This window comes from Schistocerca gregaria, chromosome X (assembly GCF_023897955.1).
Source record: "Schistocerca gregaria isolate iqSchGreg1 chromosome X, iqSchGreg1.2, whole genome shotgun sequence".
NCBI lineage: Eukaryota > Metazoa > Arthropoda > Insecta > Orthoptera > Acrididae > Schistocerca > Schistocerca gregaria.
The window spans coordinates 42,174,819-42,199,044 of record NC_064931.1 but is presented as its reverse complement, the minus strand read 5'-3'; the positions used below and the strand labels follow the sequence as shown (position 1 = coordinate 42,199,044).

At 39.9% G+C, this 24,226-nt stretch overlaps 1 protein-coding gene across 1 annotated transcript in view; it reads left to right on the top strand.

The window, feature by feature from the left end:
• Positions 1-3,439: 3,439 nt before the first annotated feature.
• The window catches only part of LOC126298496 (N-glycosylase/DNA lyase-like), a 64,107-nt gene continuing 43,320 nt past the window's right edge, over positions 3,440-24,226 (top strand). Inside the window, exon 1 of the mRNA XM_049989833.1 lies at positions 3,440-3,642. Coding sequence (XP_049845790.1) covers positions 3,548-3,642 — 95 coding nt within the window. The 5' untranslated portion in view covers positions 3,440-3,547. The remainder of the gene's footprint in view (positions 3,643-24,226) is intronic.

Genomic DNA, 24,226 nt, shown 5'->3' with positions numbered 1-24,226 from the left:
CGCGGACTGGAAGTTGGAGCGAGGCACATAGCCATTGCATTTCGTATATCGTTAGGAAATTCAATATTCCGAGATCCACAGCGTCAGTAATGTGCCGAGAATTACAAATTTCAGCGATTACCTCTCACCGAGGACAACACAGTAGCCGACACCCTTCACTTAGCAACCGAGAGCAGCAGCGTTCTTGTAGAGTTCCCAGTGCTAACAGACAAGCAACATTGTGTGAAATAACCATAGAAATCAATGTGGGATATACGACGAACGTATTCATTAGGACAGTGAGGCGAAATATGGCGTTAATCGGCTTTGGCAGCAAACGACTGACATGGTGCCTTTGATGACAGCACGAAATCATCTGCAGCATCTCTCCTGGGCTCGTTGCCATGTTGGTTGGATCCTAGACGACTGGAAAACCGTGCTCTAGTTAGATAAGTCCTGATTTCAGTTGGTGAGAGCAGATGGTAGGGTTCGAGTGTGACACAGATCCACAAAGCCATGGACCCAAGTTGTCAGCAGGGCATTGTGCAAGTTGTTGGTGGATCCACAATGGTGTGGGCTGTGTTTGCATGGAATGGACTGGGTCCTCTGGGCCAACTGAACTGATCATTGATAGGAAATGGTTAAGTATGGCTACCTGAAGACCATTAGCAGCCATTCATTGAATTCGTGTTCCCAAATAACGGTGAAATTCTTATGGATGACAATGTGCATTGCCATTAGGTCGCAATTGTTCGCAATTGGTTTCAAGAACATTCTGGACAATTCGAGCAAATGATTTGCCCATCCAGATCTGCTGACATGAATCCCACTGAATCGAAAGGTCAGTTCATCTACAGAACCCAGCACCGGTGATACTTTTGCAATTATGGACGGCTATATAGGCACCACAGCTCAGTATTTATGCAGGGGGCTTCCAACGACTTCTTGAGTCCATATGACGTCCAGTTGCTACACTATGTTAGCTAAAATGAGGCCCAACACGATAATAGGTGGTATCCCATGACTTTTGTCACCTCAGCATTAACTTTCAAGAGGAGGTAAATAACCTTTTTTTTTCTTCGCTGTTTGCTTGGTAAAAATCCCTAATGGAGGTGATAACCAGATTATTGCGCCCTCCTGGATAGGGAGGGTGAGAACTGCAATTTACACCCCACTGCCTACACAATGTTATGTAACTATAATTTACCTAGACTTCTTAAGTTGTGGTATTGGCACAACTCAGGGATGATTTCTTGGGAAGACTGTTGGCAGCGTGATTTAAATGATTATCATTTGTACGTTAACTTACAAAAACTTTTAAGGAAATTCTTATTTTGTTCAGCTGCAATTTACCTGATGATGAACTATTGAATGAAACTGACCGTGATGTATGTATCAATAAAACAGTGGTGGTTTTTATCAGTCTAGTATTAACATGTATCATCTGTGGAGCTCAAGATGATCTACATTTATATTCGGCAAGTTATCTTAAGAGGCCCTCACATGTTCAGTAATTTTGTCAAACTGTTAATGCATTGACCATCTAATGGTGCATATTGATGTATTGTCAATTCTGGAAATACACATTTCGTCTTCAAGCCACAAGTGGCCCATCGCGACCATCTGACCGCCGTGTCATCCTCAGTTGAGGATGCGGATAAGAGGGGAATGTGATCAGCACACTGCACTCCTGGTTGTTATGATGATGTTCTTTGACTGGAGCAGCTACTATTCGGTCGAGTAGCTCCTCAGTTCGCATCATGAGACTGAGTGCACCCTGAAAAATGGCAACAGCACATGGCAGCCCGGATGGTCACCCATCCAAGTGCCGGCCACACCTGACAGAGCTTAACATCGGTGATTTGATGGGAATCGATGTATCCACTGTGGCAAGGCCATTGTCTCCTAGAAATATGGACTAGCAGTATTGATAGCTTTCAAAATATTCTCAGTATTGTCAATACATACTGAATGTGTGAGGTCGGGTGTTGACGGTTTGATAATATTCTCCATTTAGATGTTGACACTTGACAGCTTCACATATCAGCCACATGGCGTTAGTGTGCACTGTTTGTTTTCAATTCGTCCTTGTTCATATCACACATCAGATTCAATTTGTCAAGGGCTCATTTAACACAAAACAATTTTAATGGACCTATGCGAGGGTATTCATTGAATACATCATTTTAGGATGGTAAACAGAGGATTCTCTATGACACTTCTTACTGTAGGATAGTATAGGTTGGTGAATTACATAGTAGTTTGGAAAAACGATTCCGCTTCCAAAAATACATAATAGATCTGCAGTGACTAGTAAATTTCACCTAATTATTACAAAACGTGATTTTTTTTACGTTAGTTGCCTGGACATATCATTGCTTCACAAATTTCGATAGAATTTTAGTATCTTTGAGCATTCGAATGACCTTCATGTCGCCATAAATCTCAAAGTTATTCCTAATCTCTAGTTGACTGCGATTGCCTCTTTCATTATCGTATTTTTTCCCTGCTTTATTTCGTTTCAACATTAATAATTTGTTATACAGGTATGTTGCAGCACTTTTAAGAATGAAGTGCGAAATCTTTCGGGTGCTTGGTTCAGATAGTCAGTACATTAACATGTGCCTAATCGCTGCTTAATTTCAACCATTCTGAGACCCATTTCCTATTTCACGCTATCTTCTGTTATTTGCAAGCTATAGCTAATATAATTGCAAGACACACTTGCTTTTGGGTGTTGCGATATCTTAGTCTTTTAAAACCGCATTGTCAACTAACTATTGATGGTGTGAGGTCGCTTCAGTATATTGAAGAGATGACAAACTAGTATTTACAATAAATACTGAACGTATGCAGGCCCGGTTACGGTTTTTTAGGGAAGTGTACTTCATGTACCAGATTATGTGAGAAAAATGCGAGTTGGGCTTCGCATAGTCAATGTTTTCAGAATCCATGGAAGTTGACATGACGGTGGTTATTCTGTTCCAGAAAGCTTATTATATTTGAACTCAAAATACATTCTACGATTATATAAAGAGGGTATGTCAAGTATGTTGGACGGTAATTTAGTGGCTCACTTCTGCCTCCCCCTCTAGTAGATCGATGTGACCCTAGCTTTCTACCAAACTCTATCCATAGCTTTCTGTTCGAAGGATTGTGGTTAAAAGAGGTGCTAAGTCAGTCGCATATTCACTATGGAATCTGATAAGAATTCCGTCGAGCTCTGAGGCTTCTCGTCCGTGAGATTCTTGATGCTAATTGTGCTCATTGTAGTGTCACTAACAGGCTTTAAACTCTATGACAATTTCTTTGGATTTTGTGAGCGATTGTTCGATGTGAATTCTGCCATTCCTCTCCAAATTTATGTATTATATTGAGCACAGTTTGGATATGAACAACTGAGCTGAACAGAAAAATCGGAAAGTTTCATATCTGCCAATGTACTTTATTAGCTTTGGTTATCGATAAGTAAAAACAAATGACGAATTCGCGCGGAATTGAAGCGTGTTATCTTGTTGCTTTGTGTATTGTTTATGTCATTGTTTTGATTCTCCTTTAGAAAATAATTATGATAAACCTCCTTGAAGAGCCATGGTACCGACTATTCTGCAAGAGAAGAGATTTGAATCTGCAGTACACGTTAGGTGGCGGACAATCTTTCAGGTGAATGTTGACGCATGAAATAGCCTGCATATTAAATACCAGTGACAGTCTCTTAGTCAGGTCGCGTAATTTCGTAGTTTTGTATGTCACTTCATATTTATGTCGTAGGTATATGTTTTAACAAGTAGATAATGAAACAGTGATATGCGTGACACCACAGTCATGAGTAAAACGCCAGATCTCGAATGATAATGCAGTTTGTTTCGTATGAGAGTGAAGAACATTCTCATGTTATTACTTCCGATCCTATTTTTAAAAATTTATGATAGATACATAATGAACTATTGAGCTAACGTAAAAAGAAAGTAAGTTAGCGAAAGTCGTATTGCAGTAGTTATTTTTCATTTTGTTAGTTCTTATTGTGATATTACTGTTTTATGTCTATGCAAAGCATGCATTCATTCCGGTTCTTTCAGGTCAATACAGTTCCTTAACCATAAAGAGCCTTAATAAATCTTTAGTTTGGTAATATAATTGCATTGTCTTCGCATAAGAAATGGTAAAGCAAAAACGATTTCGTTAGTTTTGGGATGCTTCCTTTTTTATGACCTGTAATAAATTTTGGGTGTTGCTGAAATGCTTTTATTAGTCCATAAATTGTTACAGTAGTGTTAAAGCTTGCAGTGATCTTTTGTAAAAGTAAAATGTCATTTACATGACAGCTACTACCCCACAGTGAGATTCCATAAGAGATGATGCTTTGGAAGAAGGCAAAATATGCTGATCTCACATCTAGTCATAGGGAACATGTATTTTTATATTTCTAATTAGATAAATAACTCTTGAAAGCCTAGCCAATATATTTTTAATATGTGGTTCCCATGCCAATTTATTTTCAATAGTAACACCTAAAAATTTTACAGTTTCTAATTCTTGGTAGTTAGGAATCTCTTTGAGGCTAAAGTAAAGTGTCTGGCTTTTGTTTTCATTTAGTAAGAAGCAATTAGCTTTGAACCATAATAAGTACTGAGCAAGGGTATTTTCTGTCAGTGTTTTCAGTGTACTTAGATCAGAGCTTTTATGTAGAAAAGTTGTGTCATCAGCATACAATATTGTGTGAGAATTTTATGAGTGAGGGCAGGTCATTAATCATTCGTATTAACAGAAAAAGGTCCAAGCACCAACCCTTGAGGCACACTGTACGTAACATTAACCAAATCTGATTTCTCCCTACCAATGCACACAACTTGTTGACAGTTCTCTAGAAAAGATCTGAACATATTTATACTGTTGTCATCAAAACCATAGTAAACTAGCTTATTCAGCACAGTGTCATACTCTACACAGTCAGAGGCTCTGCTCAGGTCACAAAATGTAGCCTGGACATAGTCCCTAGCCTTGAACACTTCTAAAACTATTTTTACGAGGGAGTACATTGCGTCTGTTGTGGATTTACCTTTCCTAAACCCAAACTGTTGATCACTAATTATATTTAGTTTACCCAAGTAGACACTAAGGGTCGACCAACCGTCCGATCCCACCCGTGACAGAAGGCTGTTGTTGTGTGTGACGTCATGACAGCACTGAATTTAGTTTGTGAGAGTGGCGTGTTTGCATATCTTCGTGAATCATCCTGTACATGATTATGGCAGCATAATGGTCTCACAACATTCTTCAAATGTAGGTTCTCTGAATTAGTACTGTTTGTCATCCATGTTTCATTTGGATGTGAGGCTACACTTCAAACAAATACCTTTTAGAAAAAGTTCCCAAATACGCAAATTTCTATTTAAGTTTCATGTTTATATGTCAGGCATTTTAAATCCTCTTTGTTTCTGACGCCATCAGTTATTTTGCACCTAAATAGCAGAACCTGTGTACTTATTACACCATCTCTATTTTTTTTAATCCAATTCCCTCAGCATCATCTGTCATAGCTAGACTACACTCTGCTATAATTGTTTTACTGTCATTTATGTTTATCTTGTAATTACTTCCCCCCTCCCCTTCCTTGCCCCCTATCCGTCCCTCCAAGATGCTGTCCAATCTGTGCAACTCATCGTCCCAAGTCTTTTGCTATCTCTGACAGAATAACATAGTTATTGGAAAACCTTAAACTGACAGTTCCTTGCATTAAAACTCTGTGCTGAATTGAGACTCAGACCTGGAGAGGTACCTAATCTACAACAAGGAAATTTGTTTCCAGGATGAATCTTTTGATCTGCAGCAAATATGCAATATTTTGAAGGTTTCTGTCAGCTTGAACTGTGTGCTGAATTTCAGCACATACTCCAATGGATAGTTAAAGATTCGCTCTAGAAACCTTGGCATTTTTATTTCTTCTCCGTGAACTTTAATCCCTTTTCTAAATTTCTTCATGGCTTGCCTTACTGCTCACTTAATACACTTGTCTCACTTCTCAACTGCTGCTTCTCTGTATGTCCTTCAATGTTCATAACTGCAACCTGTTTTTTTTTAACTAGTTGTAATTAACCTTTTGCTTCCAGTATTTTGTCTCTCATAAGTTTAGAAATCTAAAAAGTGTTTTCAAATCAACACTGTAGAATTTTTTTCTAAATTTACAAATACTGTAGGTGTGGGCTTGCATTCTTGCAAGCCACCATATGGTGTGTGGTAGCGGGTAACCTGTACCACCATTAGCCATTTCCTTTCCTATTTCACTCACAAATAGAACAAGGCAAAAACTAATGTATATGTGTCTCTGTATGAGTCCTAATTTCTCGTGTGTTGTCCTTGTGGTCCTTACATGAAATGTATGTTAGTAGCAGTATAACCATTCTAGTCAGCTTCAAATGTCGATTCTTTCAATTTTCTCAGTAATGTTTCTAGAGAAAAGATGTTGCCTTCTCATGAGGGATTCCTATTTAGTTCCCGAAGCATCTCCGTAATACTTGCTTGTTTTTCAAATCTACTGGTAATAAATGTAGCAGCCCGCCTCTGAATTGCTTCCTCACATGCTTGTTCCATTTCATATCACTTTGCAATGTTACAACCAGATATTTAAATAATACAACTGCCTCAAGCAGCACACTACTAATGCTGTAGTCGAATATTACGAGTTTAATTTTTCCTGCTCGTCCGCACAAGTCATCTTGTGTGCTCCAACAGTCATTGAACTTCAACACATTCCTGTACACCACAGTATCATCAGCAAGCCGCTGCAGATTTCCTCCCACCCTGTCCACCATATCATTTATGTCACATATCACATAAGAGCAGTTGTATCACATTTTCTTGGGGCACCGCTGACGATACCCTTGTCCCTGATGAACACTCACTGTCAAGGACAGTATACTGGGTTCTGGGTTGTATTACTTACGAAGTTTCGTGTGATCCTGATCCTGCGTTCGTCCAGAACTCAAACTCATTTTATCCCTGGTCAGCTTCTGCAAGTCATTCCATTCTTCATTAAATAATGCATGTGCCTTTTTTGAAAAGTTCTGTAACTACTAAACTGATGATTCAGTAATACTGGTACGAGGCAGCACCTGCCTTCTAGGATATTCGGATTATTACATTCTTATTTAAGTCTGAGGATATTTCACCTGCCTCTTATAGCTGCTTACCAGGTGAAATAGTTTTCTCATGGTTCATTCTCCCGCTGATCTTAATAATTCTGAAGGAATATTGTTTATTCCAGGTGCTTCGTTTCATCTTACTGATAGACCTGTCGGCGCTTTGTCAAATACTTCTCCCAGTATTGTGTAACTCATCTTGTCGTCATCCGTTTCCTCTTCTCCTTTCATAATATTATAATAAAGATTCATCTTTAATTTTCATGTAAGCAGGCTCTACCTTCACTTTAGGCATATATACTTCTACGGCTTTGCATTGCTGCTTTAGTCATTCCTGCATTTCTAGTTTGCACTTCCAGTCAAATTCATTTTTCAGATGTGTGTATGTCATTTTTCCTATATCATTTCCTGCATTTTTGCCCTCATTTTTCTGTTTCATCAGTTAAGTTTAAGACATCACCATATTTCAGGATTTTTTTCTGCACCTTCTCTTCTTATCTAGTTTTACTTCAGGTGCCTTTATTAGTTAATCTCTCAAAGCTACTCATTCTTTTTCTGTTGAATTCTCTTTAAAACAGAGGTTTAGAGACTAGGTTTTAAACTGCAAAACATTTTCAGTGGCAGATGTGGGCTCCAACTGCTCCAATATTTGCCGGTCTGCAAATTTCGTGTTAACTGTACTGAACCAGTTTTCATTTAATGTGTGGAGTCAGTCAATATTCATTTTGATTGAATATGTGCATAATTAACCCCTTGCTGCACAATTTAGTTCAATGCAGTCCATGCCCAAGCGATTGGAGATGGTGCATGTGAAACAGGCCAGTGTGATGTGCAAGACAATTGCCGTCCAAGCCAATATGTGGATACCTGTTGTGTAGCTACACATTTATTAGTGTCCAATGGTACTGCTCTTGTTGCCATTAGCACTAATGCAACTCTTGTTCCTTTTTATATGTATATTTGTAATACAATATTTCAAACAATACTTCAATGTATAATTACAAATTTTTGCACATAAACAATACTTTAATGGAGATCATAAAGTTCATAGGCATCTACAGGTGTGATTTCTTGAGAAGCAATGTAATAACATGATGCCTAAACATAGATATTGTCAACAAAAAATGTAATTACAAGAAAAAATGCTCACCTTGAATGAATTTATATTAGGAAATTTAGTAGTCATGTATGACATGGTGGTTCAAAAGTATCATGGTAGATGTAATGCCACTTTTCACTACACGCAATTCCATATTGTATTGCGCTCTACTTTGTTTTTTTCTGCTAACTTTCAGCTTGGAGACAAAGAGGTGTTTCACATAGTAATGATTTTGCACACTTTTTATAGTCAAAATTGGACATCTTTAAAATTACCTCTGCTATATTTATTCGGTAATACAGATTAGACACCGTAGGAGGTGGTGTCTTCATTGCAGTTGACAAAAATATTGTGTCTATTGAGGTCGGAGTAGAGTGAGATTGTGAAGTTATCTGGACACGTTTAACAGGGCTAGGAGAAATAAAGTTAATTGTTGGGTGTTATTACCAGCTAGCAGGTTCCACTGTGACGGTTCTAGAATCATTCAAAGGGAGTCTACACTCTGTATCGCAGAAGTACCCGGATCATGTTTCAACCTACTTAGTATAGACTGGGATGACTATGGATTCATTACAGGTGATACAGACAAGCTCTCCTGTGAATTACTTTTGAACACATTATCCGAAGACTGTCTTGAGCAGCTAAATTGACAGCCAACACGTAATGGAAATATTTTACATCTGGTAGCCACGAACAGACCAGACCTCATCGATGGTGTCAGTGTTGAGACAGGGATTAGTGATCATGATGTCATTACGACTATGGTTACGAAAGTTAAAAAGTCGGTTAAGAAGTCTAGGAGAGTATTCTTACTAGAAAGAGCAGATAAGCAGTTGTTAGCATCCCACTTAGTAAATGAATCGACTTCATTTACTTCCAGTACGATGGACATGGAAGAATTATGGGCAAATTTTAAACACATTGTAATTCACACATTGGAGAAGTATGTGCCGAAAAAGTGGGTTACGGACTGAAAAGACCCACCGTGGTTTAACAGCGCAATTCGGACAATGCTCAGGAAGCAACGACAGTTGCACTCATGGTACAAGAAAGATTGGAGAATAAGGACAGGCAAAAGTTACTAGAGATTCATGCTGCTGTAAAAAGAGCGATGCCTGAAGCATACAACCACTACCACCGTCATACCTTAGCCAAAGATCTTGCTAAAAACCCAAAGAAATTCTGGTCTTACGTAAAATCGGTAAGCGGGTCGAAGGCTTCCATCCAGTCACTCACTGATCAGTCTGTCCTGGCAACGGAAGACAGCAAAATGAAAGCTGAAATTTTAAATTTAGCATTTTAGAAATCTTTTACGCAGGAGGATCATACAAACATACCACCGTATGAGTCTCGTACAGATTCCTGTATGGAGGACAGTACATCCCTGTGGTTGTGAAGCAGCTGAATGGGTTGAAAATAAATAAATTGCCAGGTCCTGATGGGATTCGAATTCGGTTTTACAGAGACTACTCTACTGCATTGGCTCCGTACTTAGCTTGCATTTATCGCGAATCTCTTGCCCAATGTAAAGTCTCGAGCGACTGGAAAAAAGCGCAGGTGACACCTGTATATAAGAAGGGTAGAAGGACGGATCCTCAAAATTACAGACCAATATCGCTAACATTGGTTTGTTGCAGGATTCTCAAACATATTCTCGGTTCGAATATAATGAATTTCCTTGAGACAGAGAAGTTGCTGTCCATGCATCAGCACAGCTTTAGAAAGCATCACTTCTGCAAAACGCAACTTGCCCTTTTTTCAAACGATATCTTGCGAACCATGGTTGAAGTTATCAGACGGATGCCATATTCCTTGACTTCCGCAAAGCATTTGATTTGGTGCCCCACTGCAGACTCGTAACTAAGGTACAAGCATATGGGATTGGTTCCCAAATATGTGAGTGACTCGAAGACTTCTTAAGTAATAGAACCCAGTATGTTGTCCTCGATGGTGAGTGTTCATCGGAGGTGACGGTATCTTCTGGAGTGCCCCAGGGAAGTGTGGTAGATCCGCTGTTGTTTTCTATCTACATAAATGATCTTTTGGATTGGGTGGACAGCAATGTGCAGCTGTTTGCTGATGATGCTGTGGTGTACGGGAAGGTGTAGTCGTTGAGTGACTGTAGGAGGATACAATATGACTTGGACAGGATTTGTGATTGTTGTAAAGAATGGCATCTAACTCTAAATATAGATAAATGTAAATTAATGCAGATGAATAGGAAAAAGAATCCTGTAATATTTGAATACTCCATTAGTAGTGTTTCGCTTGACACAGTCACATCAATTAAATATTTGGGCGTAACATTGCAGAGCGATATGAAGTGGGACAAGCGTGTAATGGCAGTTGTGGGGAAGGCGGATAGTCGTCTTCGGTTCATTGGTAGAATTTTGGGAAGATGTGGTTCATTTGTAAAGGAGACAGCTTATAAAACACTAATATGACCTATTCTTGAGTACTGCTCGAGCATTTCGGATCCCTATCAGGTCGGATTGAGGGAAGAAATAGAAGCAATTCAGAGGTGGTCTGCTAGATTTGTTACTGGTAGGTTTGATCATCATGCGAGTGTTACGGAAATGCTTCAGGAACTCGGGTGGCAGTCTCTGGAGGAAAGGAGGCATTCTTTTCGTGAATCGCTACTGAGGAAATTTAGAGAACCAGCATTTGAGGCTGACTGCAGTATAATTTTACTGCCGCCAACTTATATTTCGTGGAAAGACCACAAAGATAAGATAAGAGAGATTAGGGCTCATACAGAGGCATATAGGTAGTCATTTTTCTTTCGTTCTGTTTGGGACTGGAACAGGGAGAGAAGATGCTAGTTGTGGTACGAGGTACCCTCCGCCACGCATCGTATAGTGGATTGTGGAGTATGTATGTAGGTGTAGATGTAGATGTAATCAACATGTTTCCTTTTTTTTGGCAGTGTATTTTTTTTGGATAATATATGTGTTGAGTAGAGCCATATCCAACACAAGGAAAAGAGAGTTTGGCCCGACTTTCATTCCCATGACTGCGACTCGTGATGCTTACATTTGGTCTGCATTTGTTTCCCCTAGTTGGACTCACCAAAGTACAGCAAGGGGTTGAGGATGAACATATTATAACAAAATATTTAGTAAGAATTTTAAGTGGGATTGAAACCTGACATTTCAGTTGCTTGAGATTTTCCCTTGTGGAAGACTATTATAGAGTTGTGTGTCTATATACTTAACACCATCTCCACACAACTTTTACAGCCTGTATTCAGAGCCCATTTTTTTCTAAGCAGTGTGTCTGAATTTTTGTCTTATGAAGCAAATTAGACAATGATTGGTAAATTTGTGTTACCTGAAAAGTAACCTGCAATGTTCAGTCTTCTGTTTAATAGTAGTAGTTATATGTTTTTAAATCTGGTTTTGGGACTCATTGCAACACATCATTGATTTAAGAGTATGTGGTACATTCGCATCTTCAGCCTGTAGGCCTACAAATCTAATTGCCTGTAGCATAAAGCAAACTCTGCTGAGATTTAGCTGCCACTTTTTTTAGTATGAGTTTTGTATGTTTGTTAGTGGTGTACAGTCCAGGAAACTTTGTTTCTGTGACTATACTGTTAATGCTTGTTATTTGCTGAACTGACATTTATCTTGAGTGGATATTTGGCTAACCATAATGAGCAACCTATCTGTATAAAGGCAAGATTTGAACCAAGAAATCATTTCCGTTACTGTTTATCTTGTACTATACCATTCCTGCCATTTTACAATAACGTCTACATCATCAACACACAAAGAAATGTGGTTTTGGTGATCATTTATAAATAAGTATGAACAATATAAAACCAAATGTTGATTCCTGAAGAACACCATACATTTTTCGTAGTATACTTGGTTGTGAGCATACAACCTAACCAGAGTGGGTACTGTATAGTTACAATCTTCAGCTAATATCATCTGTCCATTTATGTGTCTGTAGAGTCAGCTGTGAGCAGTACCTTCTTTACCATTTTGTAGTATCTTTTCAAGTAGTACTGGATGATGTACCATGTTTTTTTGAAGCCTTTTCAAGGTTGTTCACCAGAGGAAAAAGGGAAAAAAAAATCATATCAGTTTCGTTGGCTATGTTTGTTGAGTTTTATTATGATTGTGGAATTGTACATAGCATTTCTGACAGTGATACATAATGTTACCTTCTTAGACTCAGATGTTATTGAATTTAACTGTGGTTAAAAAATTAAAGAAAACTTAATAAACCCACAGTTCGTTCTTTGATATGACCAACCAAATTCCTGGCTTGAGATGCAGATTGCTGAAGATGGCACTTCAGGCAAGTAATTAAAACGTTTCGTACAAAGTTTGTTAGTCTCATACAGTACTACAGTCTTCAAAACCTGGAAATTCCACTTTTCAGTTTAAGGGGTGTTTTAAACAATTAAAAGTTTTGCCATACCTTAAACTAGTCCAGTTACCATATTCTTACATATTGGCGTCAGGAAAGCAAAATACAGTCTTAATTTAGATAAAATTTTAAGTTTTAAAGGTATCTAATACACATAGCTTTCAGACGTTCTAAAATCTTCCAAAATTTATGCAGTGTATAAATCCCGAACAGTAACACATGAAATTAGCAATTCATTGAACTAAATGGGTGTTCAACTGGTTCGGTATCTTCCTTTGATAGAAAGTGATACCATCCCATTGCATCAATAGGGTCTGAGTTACCTGCAGTCATCTGAAGATTGGGAATTGGAAGTAAACTCTGGTGGTAGTCGTGCTGTCTTGCAGCTGGAAATTATAACCAGCAATTAGTCCATGTGTTAGCATGGAAGTTCAGAGATTTCATTAAACTCTAGTAATATTTCTACAATTCAAGTGTTACATTCATACAAACAGCCAGCCTTATTAATAGGCTGTGAATCTAAATACTCCTCTTCTATGTGTGAGGTCGTGGTCAGACAAATGAACTTTCTTCTTTCTTACTCCTGGAAAATCTTGGAATATAGCCCTACCATTACCTTTGGTCATACCTGTTGTCTGAAGCTCTTTCGCAAGGGTAGTCTGGTGGCAATATTCTTCTGTTTCCTGTAGACAGAATTCTTCAGCATCCCTTTTGGATGTGTATGACTTAGCTATTCGTGTAAAAATCTCAGTGTTTTGAATTGCAGCTGTACTCGATCTGTAAAAATTGTTTTGTGGCATGGAGCTTCAGAAGACCTTCTAAGCCATCACAACGCTGCTTCCTGTCACCAGGAGCAATGTGTACCCACTCTACTGCCATAAGCAACTTCATGAATTCAAACAGTTAGCAGTAATTTTTGCAGCGATTAGGGGCACCATAAAAAATGCTGATGAACTTTTGTGCTTGTGAATGCATGTGCTGAGTCATATCCTCTGTTGCCACTTATGACTGTAACACCTGAAATCTTATTTGGAAATATGTCACTCTTGTGAAAACTGGAACTTCTCCATTCCTCCAGTGATATTCATGGACTTCTGTTGGCAAAATCTCTTTATCAGTTATCAGCAAACCCACATTGAAGCACGTAACACAGTTGTTCAGCCTCTGTGCGTCACTCCATTTCTTCAATACTTTGATGCAATTTATTGAGATCTCTTTGTGCTATTGCTTTCATTGTCCATTTTCCAAGTTTGTCAATGATGGTATCAATGACAAAAAGTTTTTGTTATTGAATTGCTTCTCCCATGCGGCACATGAAGTTTACAGGAACTACTGGTCGACAAATTTAGTGAACTGCTCGCTTTGTTTGCCTGTTGACAGCTTTTATGTGTGATAGGCAAAAAACACAGGATTATTTAAATGGCTTCAGATGGTTCTAGAAGATTCTGTTACATTCTGAAATTACCTGGAAAACAATTTTTACTTCAAAATCACAACCATAAAACTAGTAGTAAATCTATTATGTTCATTAGTTACTTAAATTATTTAAATACAGAGTGTATACGACTCGGGACAACCGGGAAATCTGAGAAAAACCTGGGAATTTTTTCATCCGGGAGAAAACTGGGAAAAACCTGGGAATTTCTTAGAATTCTGGGCATTTTTCGTTATGGTTTTCATTTAAATTTTTTTAATTTTGACTGGTGAGAACCGATACTCTAACAAAGGACATTTACTGTATCCCGCTGCTGCAGAATAATACTACACCATTAAAACATGAACGAGAGAAAAAAACAAAAATAAAACTTAAATTGCAAAGGAAATGTGCCATATAAAATAACACAGAGCATGTAGAAGCGCCTGCCAACAGCAAGGAAGACTATGCAGTTCTTCATAACAACAAATTGCATCTGATGAGCATGACGTCACAACTGTTTACATTAGACTCATTTAAGCAGTTACGAGTGGGCTCATGCACACACGCAATTGAGTTGCGTATGTGTAATACCTTTCCCTGCTTCTGGCTACAGAAATGTGGCTGTTGGCTGTGTAAGCAGCAGTAGCAACAACCCGCCACATGGGGGCTGCAAACCGTGGTATCTGAACTGGGCGGCAATTTCGGAGGGAGGGGACAAATCTATATTCTTCAGGGGGGGAAAAAAAACCTTGTTTCACAAAGCACCTAGCATCCAGCACACACAGGTCTATCAATTATTCATATGATTTTGAAACGCACCCCTGCTGGTTTTTGGACATTTTTGCACACATTCTAAGTTGATTTTTGAATGCGTGCATAGTTTACGTGATGTCTCTACCAGGGGAATCCTTGTCGCATGTAGAAGTGAACTTTCCTGCAGACAGAACGGGACAGGGCTATACATGCTGAGCGGAATAAAGCCGAACCAGTGAATGCCAACTGCTGCTTGTTTCTGTGGTTGATTCGGTTTGCAAAAGTTCAGCGTTGTTATAATTACTAGCGAAATCCATATATTCAGACTACCAGAGTGTAAATAAATGACTAACAGGAATTACAGGTAAGGAAGATTATGTATTATCTTCTCAGTGTATCCTAGAAAGTGAAATTCTGACAAAATTTTTGGCCATATCGCTACACTAGACAGGGCCAGTTGTAGTCCCCAGCTAGCAGCCGCTTAAGTTCCATTCTGGGAGTAGCGCGGAAAATGCATTGTACGAACACGTAATAACTCCTAACTGGAGAATTATCACTGGATAACTAAACCGGTGATTGTGGCAGGATTAGTGAAGTTAACAGGAGTATGAGTTTTGACAGTGGTAGGAATAGTTACAGAATTAGTGATGACAAGATTGTTAGGTTCGAGGAAGTAGAAGAAACGGGGACATCACACAAATTATGAAAGAATGTGACGATTCAAAATTTAGACAAAAATTTTGTTCTACTACTTTTCGGTCTCGTGCATGAAAAACTGGAGCGTATGAATGAAATGTGAAACTATTTCCTAACATAAAGCTCTTTGATGGTGGTAGACCAAATAGGTATTTTGTATTGGTACTGAATTATATTGTCATACTATAAAAATTATCATTATTGCCAAAACAGTCTGGCTTATTTGGTGTGTGTTACAATTGCTGCAATATTGGAAAGGCCTATATTGTTTAATCCAGCACACAGTTACAAAATAGACATAATCAGATCGAGAAACCACACCAGTCTTAGATACTATTTGTATTAACAGCTTTTTCAGGAGTAGATGGCGACATTTCTATTTTTCATGTAGCAAAATGTTTGACGAATGTTGATGAGGTAATAATTCTTTCGCAGAATGCAAAGCTCGCCATGTAAAGCTGCAGCAAGATTAGAGCGAAAAATCGCTAGGACCTAAGGCTTGAAGAAATGTGTACTGTCTTGCCTGTCTCTTGTCTTTACTGGTTTTAGGTATCCTATATTTAATTTTATGTCACACAGAAGAGCAAATTATTAGTTAATAGGCAATAAAGAGTTCAGATTTTCTGAAGAGTTCTTGTTCCCCCCATTACAAATAATCCCATCAAGCACTAGTTGCGATTTAAAAAAAAAAAAAAAAAAAAAATAGATGTCAAACTGGGAGCAGGAGAGGCAGTACAGGATATTTTAATTTCCACTGTCTTGAAATAGTTTTATGGCATCCATTGCAAAATATACACATTTGAGATCCACAGAGCGAAATACAGTGATGCACGGTATAAGAATGTTGTTTCAATAGGCGTGGCACTGCATTTTGGCACACTAAAGACCAAATAATATGTCTTACATTTCTTCGAAGGTATATGTTTTATGTATCAGACTCTTCCAAAAGATGTGTGCTACAAAATGTACTTAGTTTTGAAAAGCCTTTAAAAAAAAAAAAAAAATTGACGTTCTGGTGCACAGAGCAGTCTGAGTTGTAGTTTGGGGGGGGGGGGGGGGGGGGGTTAGTAGTCTCTACCTGATCCATGTTTACATCTAGTGATTTTTCTGTTTCCTCTTCATTTACTGCTCTCACGTCAAATGAAAACAATATATGAACACAGTAACTTGTTCTCGAAAGAACAGTTACTGTTGATGACCGTGCAGCTTTTCCCTGGAATAAATGATGACTAACTGAAAACCTCAGCTGCCGACAGGTGTTGTTGATATACCTTCATGTGGACAGCTGAAAATGTGTGCCCTGACCGGGACTAAAACCTGGGATCTCCTGCTTACATGGCAGATGCTCTATCCATCTGAGCCACCGAGGACACAGACGAATAGCGCGACTGCAGGCACTTCAGAAGGGACAAGTTACTGTCTTCGTATATATAGTTAAAGGCTACCCAGCCATTGACCTTCGTCTGTGCGAATGCACACAGGTTTCCCAAACTCTTACAGGAATCGCCAAAGTGTGCGCGAGTAATGAGTGGTTGGGCAAATGTCTATAAGGTACAATACATATGTAGAATTGTGGACAGTTGGGAATGTGAGTCTCACGGGAAGCGTGCAAGGGATAAGTCCCTGCAGTCGCGCTATTCGTCTGTGTCCTCTGGCTCAGATGGATAATGTGTCTGCCATGTAAGCAGGAGATCCCGGGTTCGAGTCCCGGTCGGGGCACACATTTTCAGCTGTCCACATGGAGGTATATCAACAACACCTATCGGCAGCTGAGGTTTTCAGGTAGTCATCATTTAAATGAAAACAAGATGGATTTCTGTAGCTGTGACATATCAAGTGAATTAAAATACATTCACATAATTACAGGAAGCTAAAATATGTTACTAGTTTCAGATTTGATTTTATTTCCACCATTCTGACAGTCAAGCATTAATCGCCTTGCAGAACAATAAAGTTATTTTTGTTGGTTTGCTAAAGAAATTTGGCTTTTATTAAGCTTTCCTGCTGAGGCAGTAAATTTATTTGAAACGAAGTGTTTAATTCCACACTATTGGGTAGTTTCAAACGTTCACTGCATTTCAGGTGCATGTTTTCATCTTCTAGCACATATGGCATTATGCCATAATAAAGAACCAAACATGAGATAATACAGTACTGCTACTCCAAGAAAATTTAAGTCTCAAAAACCATACCGAAAAGCTTAATATCAGGTCGAGGTCTACGTCATTGGGAATCTGGACATATGAATGTGCGCTTTAAGGTGAACTATGCATTTTAGTATGGTTCACGAAATCTGACACCCTTGGAGCATCCTCTGATGTCTTGTTTCTTTTATGACATTATGTGAGTAAGATCTTTTAATGTTTATTGAAAATTCAGGCTTCCTCACCGTAGCTGCGCAAGTGTGGTGACTCCTCTTTATCTGGCGCTCTCTGGCAACTGCTGAAATGAATCTTTTTCTAACAGGTCGCGGGAAAATATTGCGAATTGTGGGTCCAAAAGAATTATTTCCAAAGTAAATTTCCTTTTATGCAAGATGAACCATGTGTGAGAATGTACGATGAATTTCTTAAATCACAGAGCGTTTGCTTTCATTTAAAAATCAGCTCTTTCAAAATTGGTTCAAATGGTTCTGAGCACTATGTGACTTAACTTTTGAGGTCATCAGTCCCCTAGAACTTAGAACTACTTAAACCTAACTGACCTAAGGACATCACACACATCCATGCCTGAGGCAGGATTCGAAACTGCGACCGTAGCAGCAGTGTGGTTCCGGACTGAAGCGCCTAGCACCACTCAGCCACCATGGCTGGCAAATCAACTTTTTAGTGACGAGCCACTTAGAAGAATTTTGAGCCCAGAAGGTCAGAGATTTATATCGGTATTAAAAGTTTTACTGGTGTATTTGTGCGATGTATCTTAAAGTGTAACATGCCCTAAACAGATCAACATTATATGTGAAAGCTTGCCTTCTCTTGTAGCTTATTAATCTCCGAGACAAATATTGTATGCGAAAGCTTTGCTTTTCTTGTAGCAACAGTGTGTATAGTAACTTAAACCATTAACTTTTGCTGTTGGAATTCGAATTTATGCTTTCTAAATATAAAAATATGCAGCGTATGTGTTGCTGCATATCAAAGATCTTTTCAAAACGTGTACCCCCCCCCCCCCCCTCCCCCCGGGAGTTTAGTTTTCTAAAGTGCCGAGAAATTCTACGTTGCTGTATAAAACCATATCCATTCAAAGGATTGATAAGTTTTGCAGTTCTGATGGAAAGTATACTGTCACCTGAGAGAAAATGTATTGTTAACTAGGTGATCCAGGAAAATTCCAGGAATTTTTTTCCTTGTCCGTGTATACACCCTGAAATATCATTATTTTTCCTTTAGTGCTTTTTGAAATTGTTTTGCAAGGTTTGCTTACATTCGTGAATTATGTGGAAGCTTCCACATATTACCAAAGACTGTTAGTAATTTGGAATTTTCTATATGTGCCTCACTCACGGGGTGGAATCTGTAGTGTCATTCCCAGAACCGATCGCAGTCCTCTGGTTTGGAGCCGAGTAGAAGGCTTAAACCAGAGGCTGAGACGATTCTGCGGAGATCTGGGGTGCAAATTTCTTGACCTCCGCTATCAGGTGGAGAAATGTAGGGTCCCTCTGAATAGGTCAGGTGTGCACTACACGCAGGAAGCGGGTACAAGGATAGCTGAGTACGTGTGAAGTGCATATGTGGGGTTTTTAGGTTAGAGAATTCCCTCCTTAGTCCCGAAAAGATACCTTCCGAGACGCGACAAGGTTGCAGTAGGCAAAACGCAACAGGGATGACCATATTAATGTGGTAATAGTAAACTGAAGGAGTGTCTATAGAAAGGTCCCAGAACTGCTCTCATTAATAAACGGTCACAATTCCCACGTAGTACTAGGGACAAAGTTAACTGAAGCCAAATGTAAACAGTAATGAAATTCTAAACACAGATTGGAACGTATACCACAGAGAAAGGCTGGACAGTCAAGGGGGAGCCGTGTTTATAGAGATAAAGAGTGCAATAGTATCAAAAGAAATTGATGGAGATCCGAAATGTGAAATAATTCGGGTGAAGGTCATGGTTAAAGCAGGCTCAGACATTGTAATTGGATGTCTCTGTAGGCCCCCTGGCTCAGTAGCTGTTGTGGCATAACACCTGAAGGAAAATTTGGAAAATATTTCAAGTAGATTTCCCGACCATGTTATACACTCCTGGAAATTGAAATATGAACACCGTGAATTCATTGTCCCAGGAAGGGGAAACTTTATTGGCACATTCCTGGGGTCAGATACATCACATGATCACACTGACAGAACCACAGGCACATAGACACAGGCAACAGAGCATGCACAATGTCGGCACTAGTACAGTGTATATCCACCTTTCGCAGCAATGCAGGCTGCTATTCTCCCATGGAGACGATCGTAGAGATGCTGGATGTAGTCCTGTGGAACGGCTTGCAATGCCATTTCCACCTGGCGCCTCAGTTGTACCAGCGTTCGTGCTGGACGTGCAGACCGCGTGAGACAACGCTTCATCCAGTCCCAAACATGCTCAATGGGGGACAGATCCGGAGATCTTGCTGGCCAGGGTAGTTGACTTACACCTTCTAGAGCACGTTGGGTGGCACGGGATACATGCGGACGTGCATTGTCCTGTTGGAACAGCAAGTTCCCTTGCCGGTCTAGGAATGGTAGAACGATGGGTTCGATGACGGTTTGGATGTACCGTGCACTATTTAGTGTCCCCTCGACGATCACCAGAGGTGTACGGCCAGTGTAGGAGATCGCTCCCCACACCATGATGCCGGGTGTTGGCCCTGTGTGCCTCGGTCGTATGCAGTCCTGATTGTGGCGCTCACCTGCACGGCGCCAAACACGCATACGACCATCATTGGCACCAAGGCAGAAGTGACTCTCATCGCTGAAGACGACACGTCTCCATTCATCCCTCCATTCACGCCTGTCGCAACACCACTGGAGGCGGGCTGCACGATGTTGGGGCGTGAGCGGAAGACGGCCTAACGGTGTGCGGGACCGTAGCCCAGCTTCATGGAGACGGTTGCGAATGGTCCTCGCCGATACCCCAGGAGCAACAGTGTCCCTAATTTGCTGGGAAGTGGCGTGCATCCGTGCGTCACTGCGGTCCGGTCCCAGGTCGACGGGCACGTGCACCTTCCACCGACCACTGGCGACAACATCGATGTACTGTGAAGACCTCACGCCCCACGTGTTGAGCAATTCGGCGGTATGTCCACCCGGCCTCGCGCATGCCCACTATACGCCCTCGCTCAAAGTCCGTCAACTGCACATACGGTTCACGTCCACGCTGTCGCGGCATGCTACCAGTGTTAAAGACTGCGATGGAGCTCCGTATGCCACGGCAAACTGGCTGACACTGACGGCGGCGGTGCACAAATGCTGCGCAGCTAGCGCCATTCGACGGCCAACACCGTGGTTCCTGGTGTGTCCACTGTGCCGTGCGTGTGATCATTGCTTGTACAGCCCTCTCGCAGTGTCCGGAGCAAGTATGGTGGGTCTGACACACCGGTGTCAATGTGTTCTTTTTTCCATTTCCAGGAGTGTAGTTATGGGTGGAGATTTTAATTTACCAGATATAGACTGGAAGACTCAAACGTTTACAACGGGTGGCTGGGACAAGGAATACAGTGAAATTTTGTTTAAGTGCATTATCTGAAAACTACCTTTAGCAGTTAAACAGAGAGCCGACTCGTGGCGATAACATATTAGACCTGCTGGTGACAAACAGACCCGAACTATTTGAAACAGTTAACGCAGAACAGGGAATCAGCGATCATACATCGGATACAGCATTGGTAATTTCAGCCGTAAATAGTTATAGTAAAAAAAGGTAGGAAGATTTTTCTGTTTAGCAAAAGTGACAACAAGCAGATTTCAGAGTACTTGACAGCTCAACACAAAAGTTTTATCTCAAGTAAAGATAGTGTTGAGGATCAGTGGACAAAGTTCAAAACCATCGTACAATATGTATTAGATAAGTATGTGCCAAGTAAGATCGTAAGAGATGGAAAGGAGCCAACGTGGTACAACAACCGAGTTAGAAAACTGTTGCAGAAGCAAAGGGAACTTCACAGCAATCATAAACATAGCCAAAGCCTTGCAGACAAACAAAAATTACATGAAGCGAAATGTAGTGTTAGGAGGGCTGTGCGAAAGGCGTTCAACGAATTCGAAAGTAAAGTTCTACTTACTGACTTGGCAAAAAATCGTAAGAAATTTTGGTCTTATGTCTTAGCGGTAGGTGGACCAAAACAAAATGTCCACACACACTGTGACAAAAATGGTACTGAAACAGTGGCTGACAGACTAAAGGCCGAAATACTAAATGTCTTTTTCCAAAGCTGTTTCACAGAGGAAGACTGGACTGCAGTTCCTTCTCTAGATTGTCGCACAGATGACAAAATGCTAGATATCGGAATAGATGACAGAGGGATAGAAAAACAATGAAAATCGCTCAAAAGAGGAAAGGCCACTGGACCTGATGAGATACCATTTCGATTTTACACAGGGTATGTGAAGGAACTTGCCCCCCTTCTCGCAGCGGTGTACCGTAGGTCTCTAGAAGAGCGTAGCATCCAAAAGATTGGAAAAGGGCACAGGTGATCTCCGCTTTCAAGAAGGGACGTTGAACAGATGTGCAGAACTATAGCCCTATATCCCTAATGTCGATCAGTTGTAGAATTTTGGAACTCGTATGATGTTCGAGTATATTGACTTTTCTGGAGACTAGAAATCTACTCTGTAGGAATCGGCACGGGTTTCGAAAAAGACGGTCATGTGAAACCCAGCTCACGCTATTCGTCCACAAGACCTGGAGGGCCGTACACATGGTTTCCCAGGTAGATATCATGTTTCTTGAATTCTGCCAGGTGTTTGATACAGTCCCCCTAGTCGTTTACCAGGTGTACCAGTATGAAATGAGCTTTTTTTCCAAAATGTAACACTAATTTTGAATTGAAAAGCAAAAACATTTTATTCAAAGTACTGACCATTGCTTTCTATACATTTTGACCACCTTTCTGGCAATTTGTGGACACCACCCCAATAGAAATATTCGTCTTTTGAAGCAAACCAATCAGACACCCAATTTTTGACTTCTTCATAGGATTCAAAGTGTTCCTCAGCCAATGAGTGTCCCATTGATGAAATCAAATGGTAGTCGGAAGGGGCCACATCTGGTGAATACGGCAGGTGGGGTAGCAGTTCCCAGCCAAGTGTTTTGATTGTATCCTGAACCAGTTTTGCTTTGTGTGCAGGTTCATTGTCGTGTAAAAAAATTACTTTGCCATGTCTTCTGGCCCATTCTGGTCTTTTTTCGATCAGTGCATAGTTCAAATTGGTCATTTGTTGTCTGTAGCGATTAGTATTTGCAGTTTCACTGGGCTTTAGAAGCTCATGATACACCACACCTTTCTGATCCCATCAAACACAGAGCATTGTCTTCTTGCCGAATCAATCTGGTTTTGCAGTCGATGTTGGTGGTTGTCCCAGATTAACCCATGATTTTCCTCATTTAGAATTCTTAAAATAAATCCATTTTTCACCGCCAGTAACAATTCGATGCAAAATTGATTTTCTTTCATGTCTTTGAAGCAAAATTTGACAAATGGTTTTTCAGTTTTCCATCTGTCTTCCATTCAATTCATGTGGCACTCATTTTCCACATTTTTGCATCTTTCCCATAGCTTTCAAACGGTCAGAAATTGTTTGTTGTGCAACATTTAGCATTGCTGCCATTTGCTTCTGACTCAAAGTATCATCTTCATCCAATATTGCTTGCAATTCAGCGTCTTCAAACTTTTTTGCTGGTCTTCCACGTTCTTCATTTCTTACATCAAAATCATTATTTCTGAACCGTTGAAACCATCTTTTGCATGTTGCTTCTGATAGAGCACGATCACCATATGCCTCAACAAGCATTTGATGCGACTCTGCAGCACTTTTTTTCAAATGAAAACAAAACATTAATGCTTTCCGCAAATCATCACTTTCTGGTACAAAATTTGACATTGTTAACATGATGAAATATATGATGTTGTTTGTTCCATGACTTGATGTATACTAAATATTTTTGACAGATGTCATACCAACCTAACAAAAAAAATTTAAGGCTTGTTCACAACAAATGTTCCCTATCAACACATTTGTATCTTACCGCTCATTTCTTACCAGTACACCTGCTAATGAATGAAGTAAGAGCATATGGACTATCAGACCAATTGTGTGATTGGATTGAAGAGTTCCTAGATAACAGAACGCAGCATGTCATTCTCAATAGAGAGAAGTCTTCCGTAGTAAGAGTGATTTCAGGTGTGCCGCAGGGAAGTGTTGTAGGACCGTTGCTGTTCACAATATATATGAATGACCTTGTGGATAACATCGGAAGTTCACTGAGGCTTTCTGCGGATGATGCTGTAGTATATTGAGAGGTTGTAACAATGGAAAATTGTACTGAAATGCAGGAGGATCTGCAACGAATTGACACATGGTGCAGGGAATGGCAACTGAATCTCAATGTAGACAAGTGAAATGTGCTGCAAATACATAGAAAGAAAAATCATTTATCATTTAGCTACAACATAGCAGGTCAGCAACTGGAAGCAGTTAATTCTATAAATTATCTGGGAGTAGGCATTAGGAGTGATTTAAAATGGAATGACCATATAAAATTAATCATCGGTAAAGCAGATGCCAG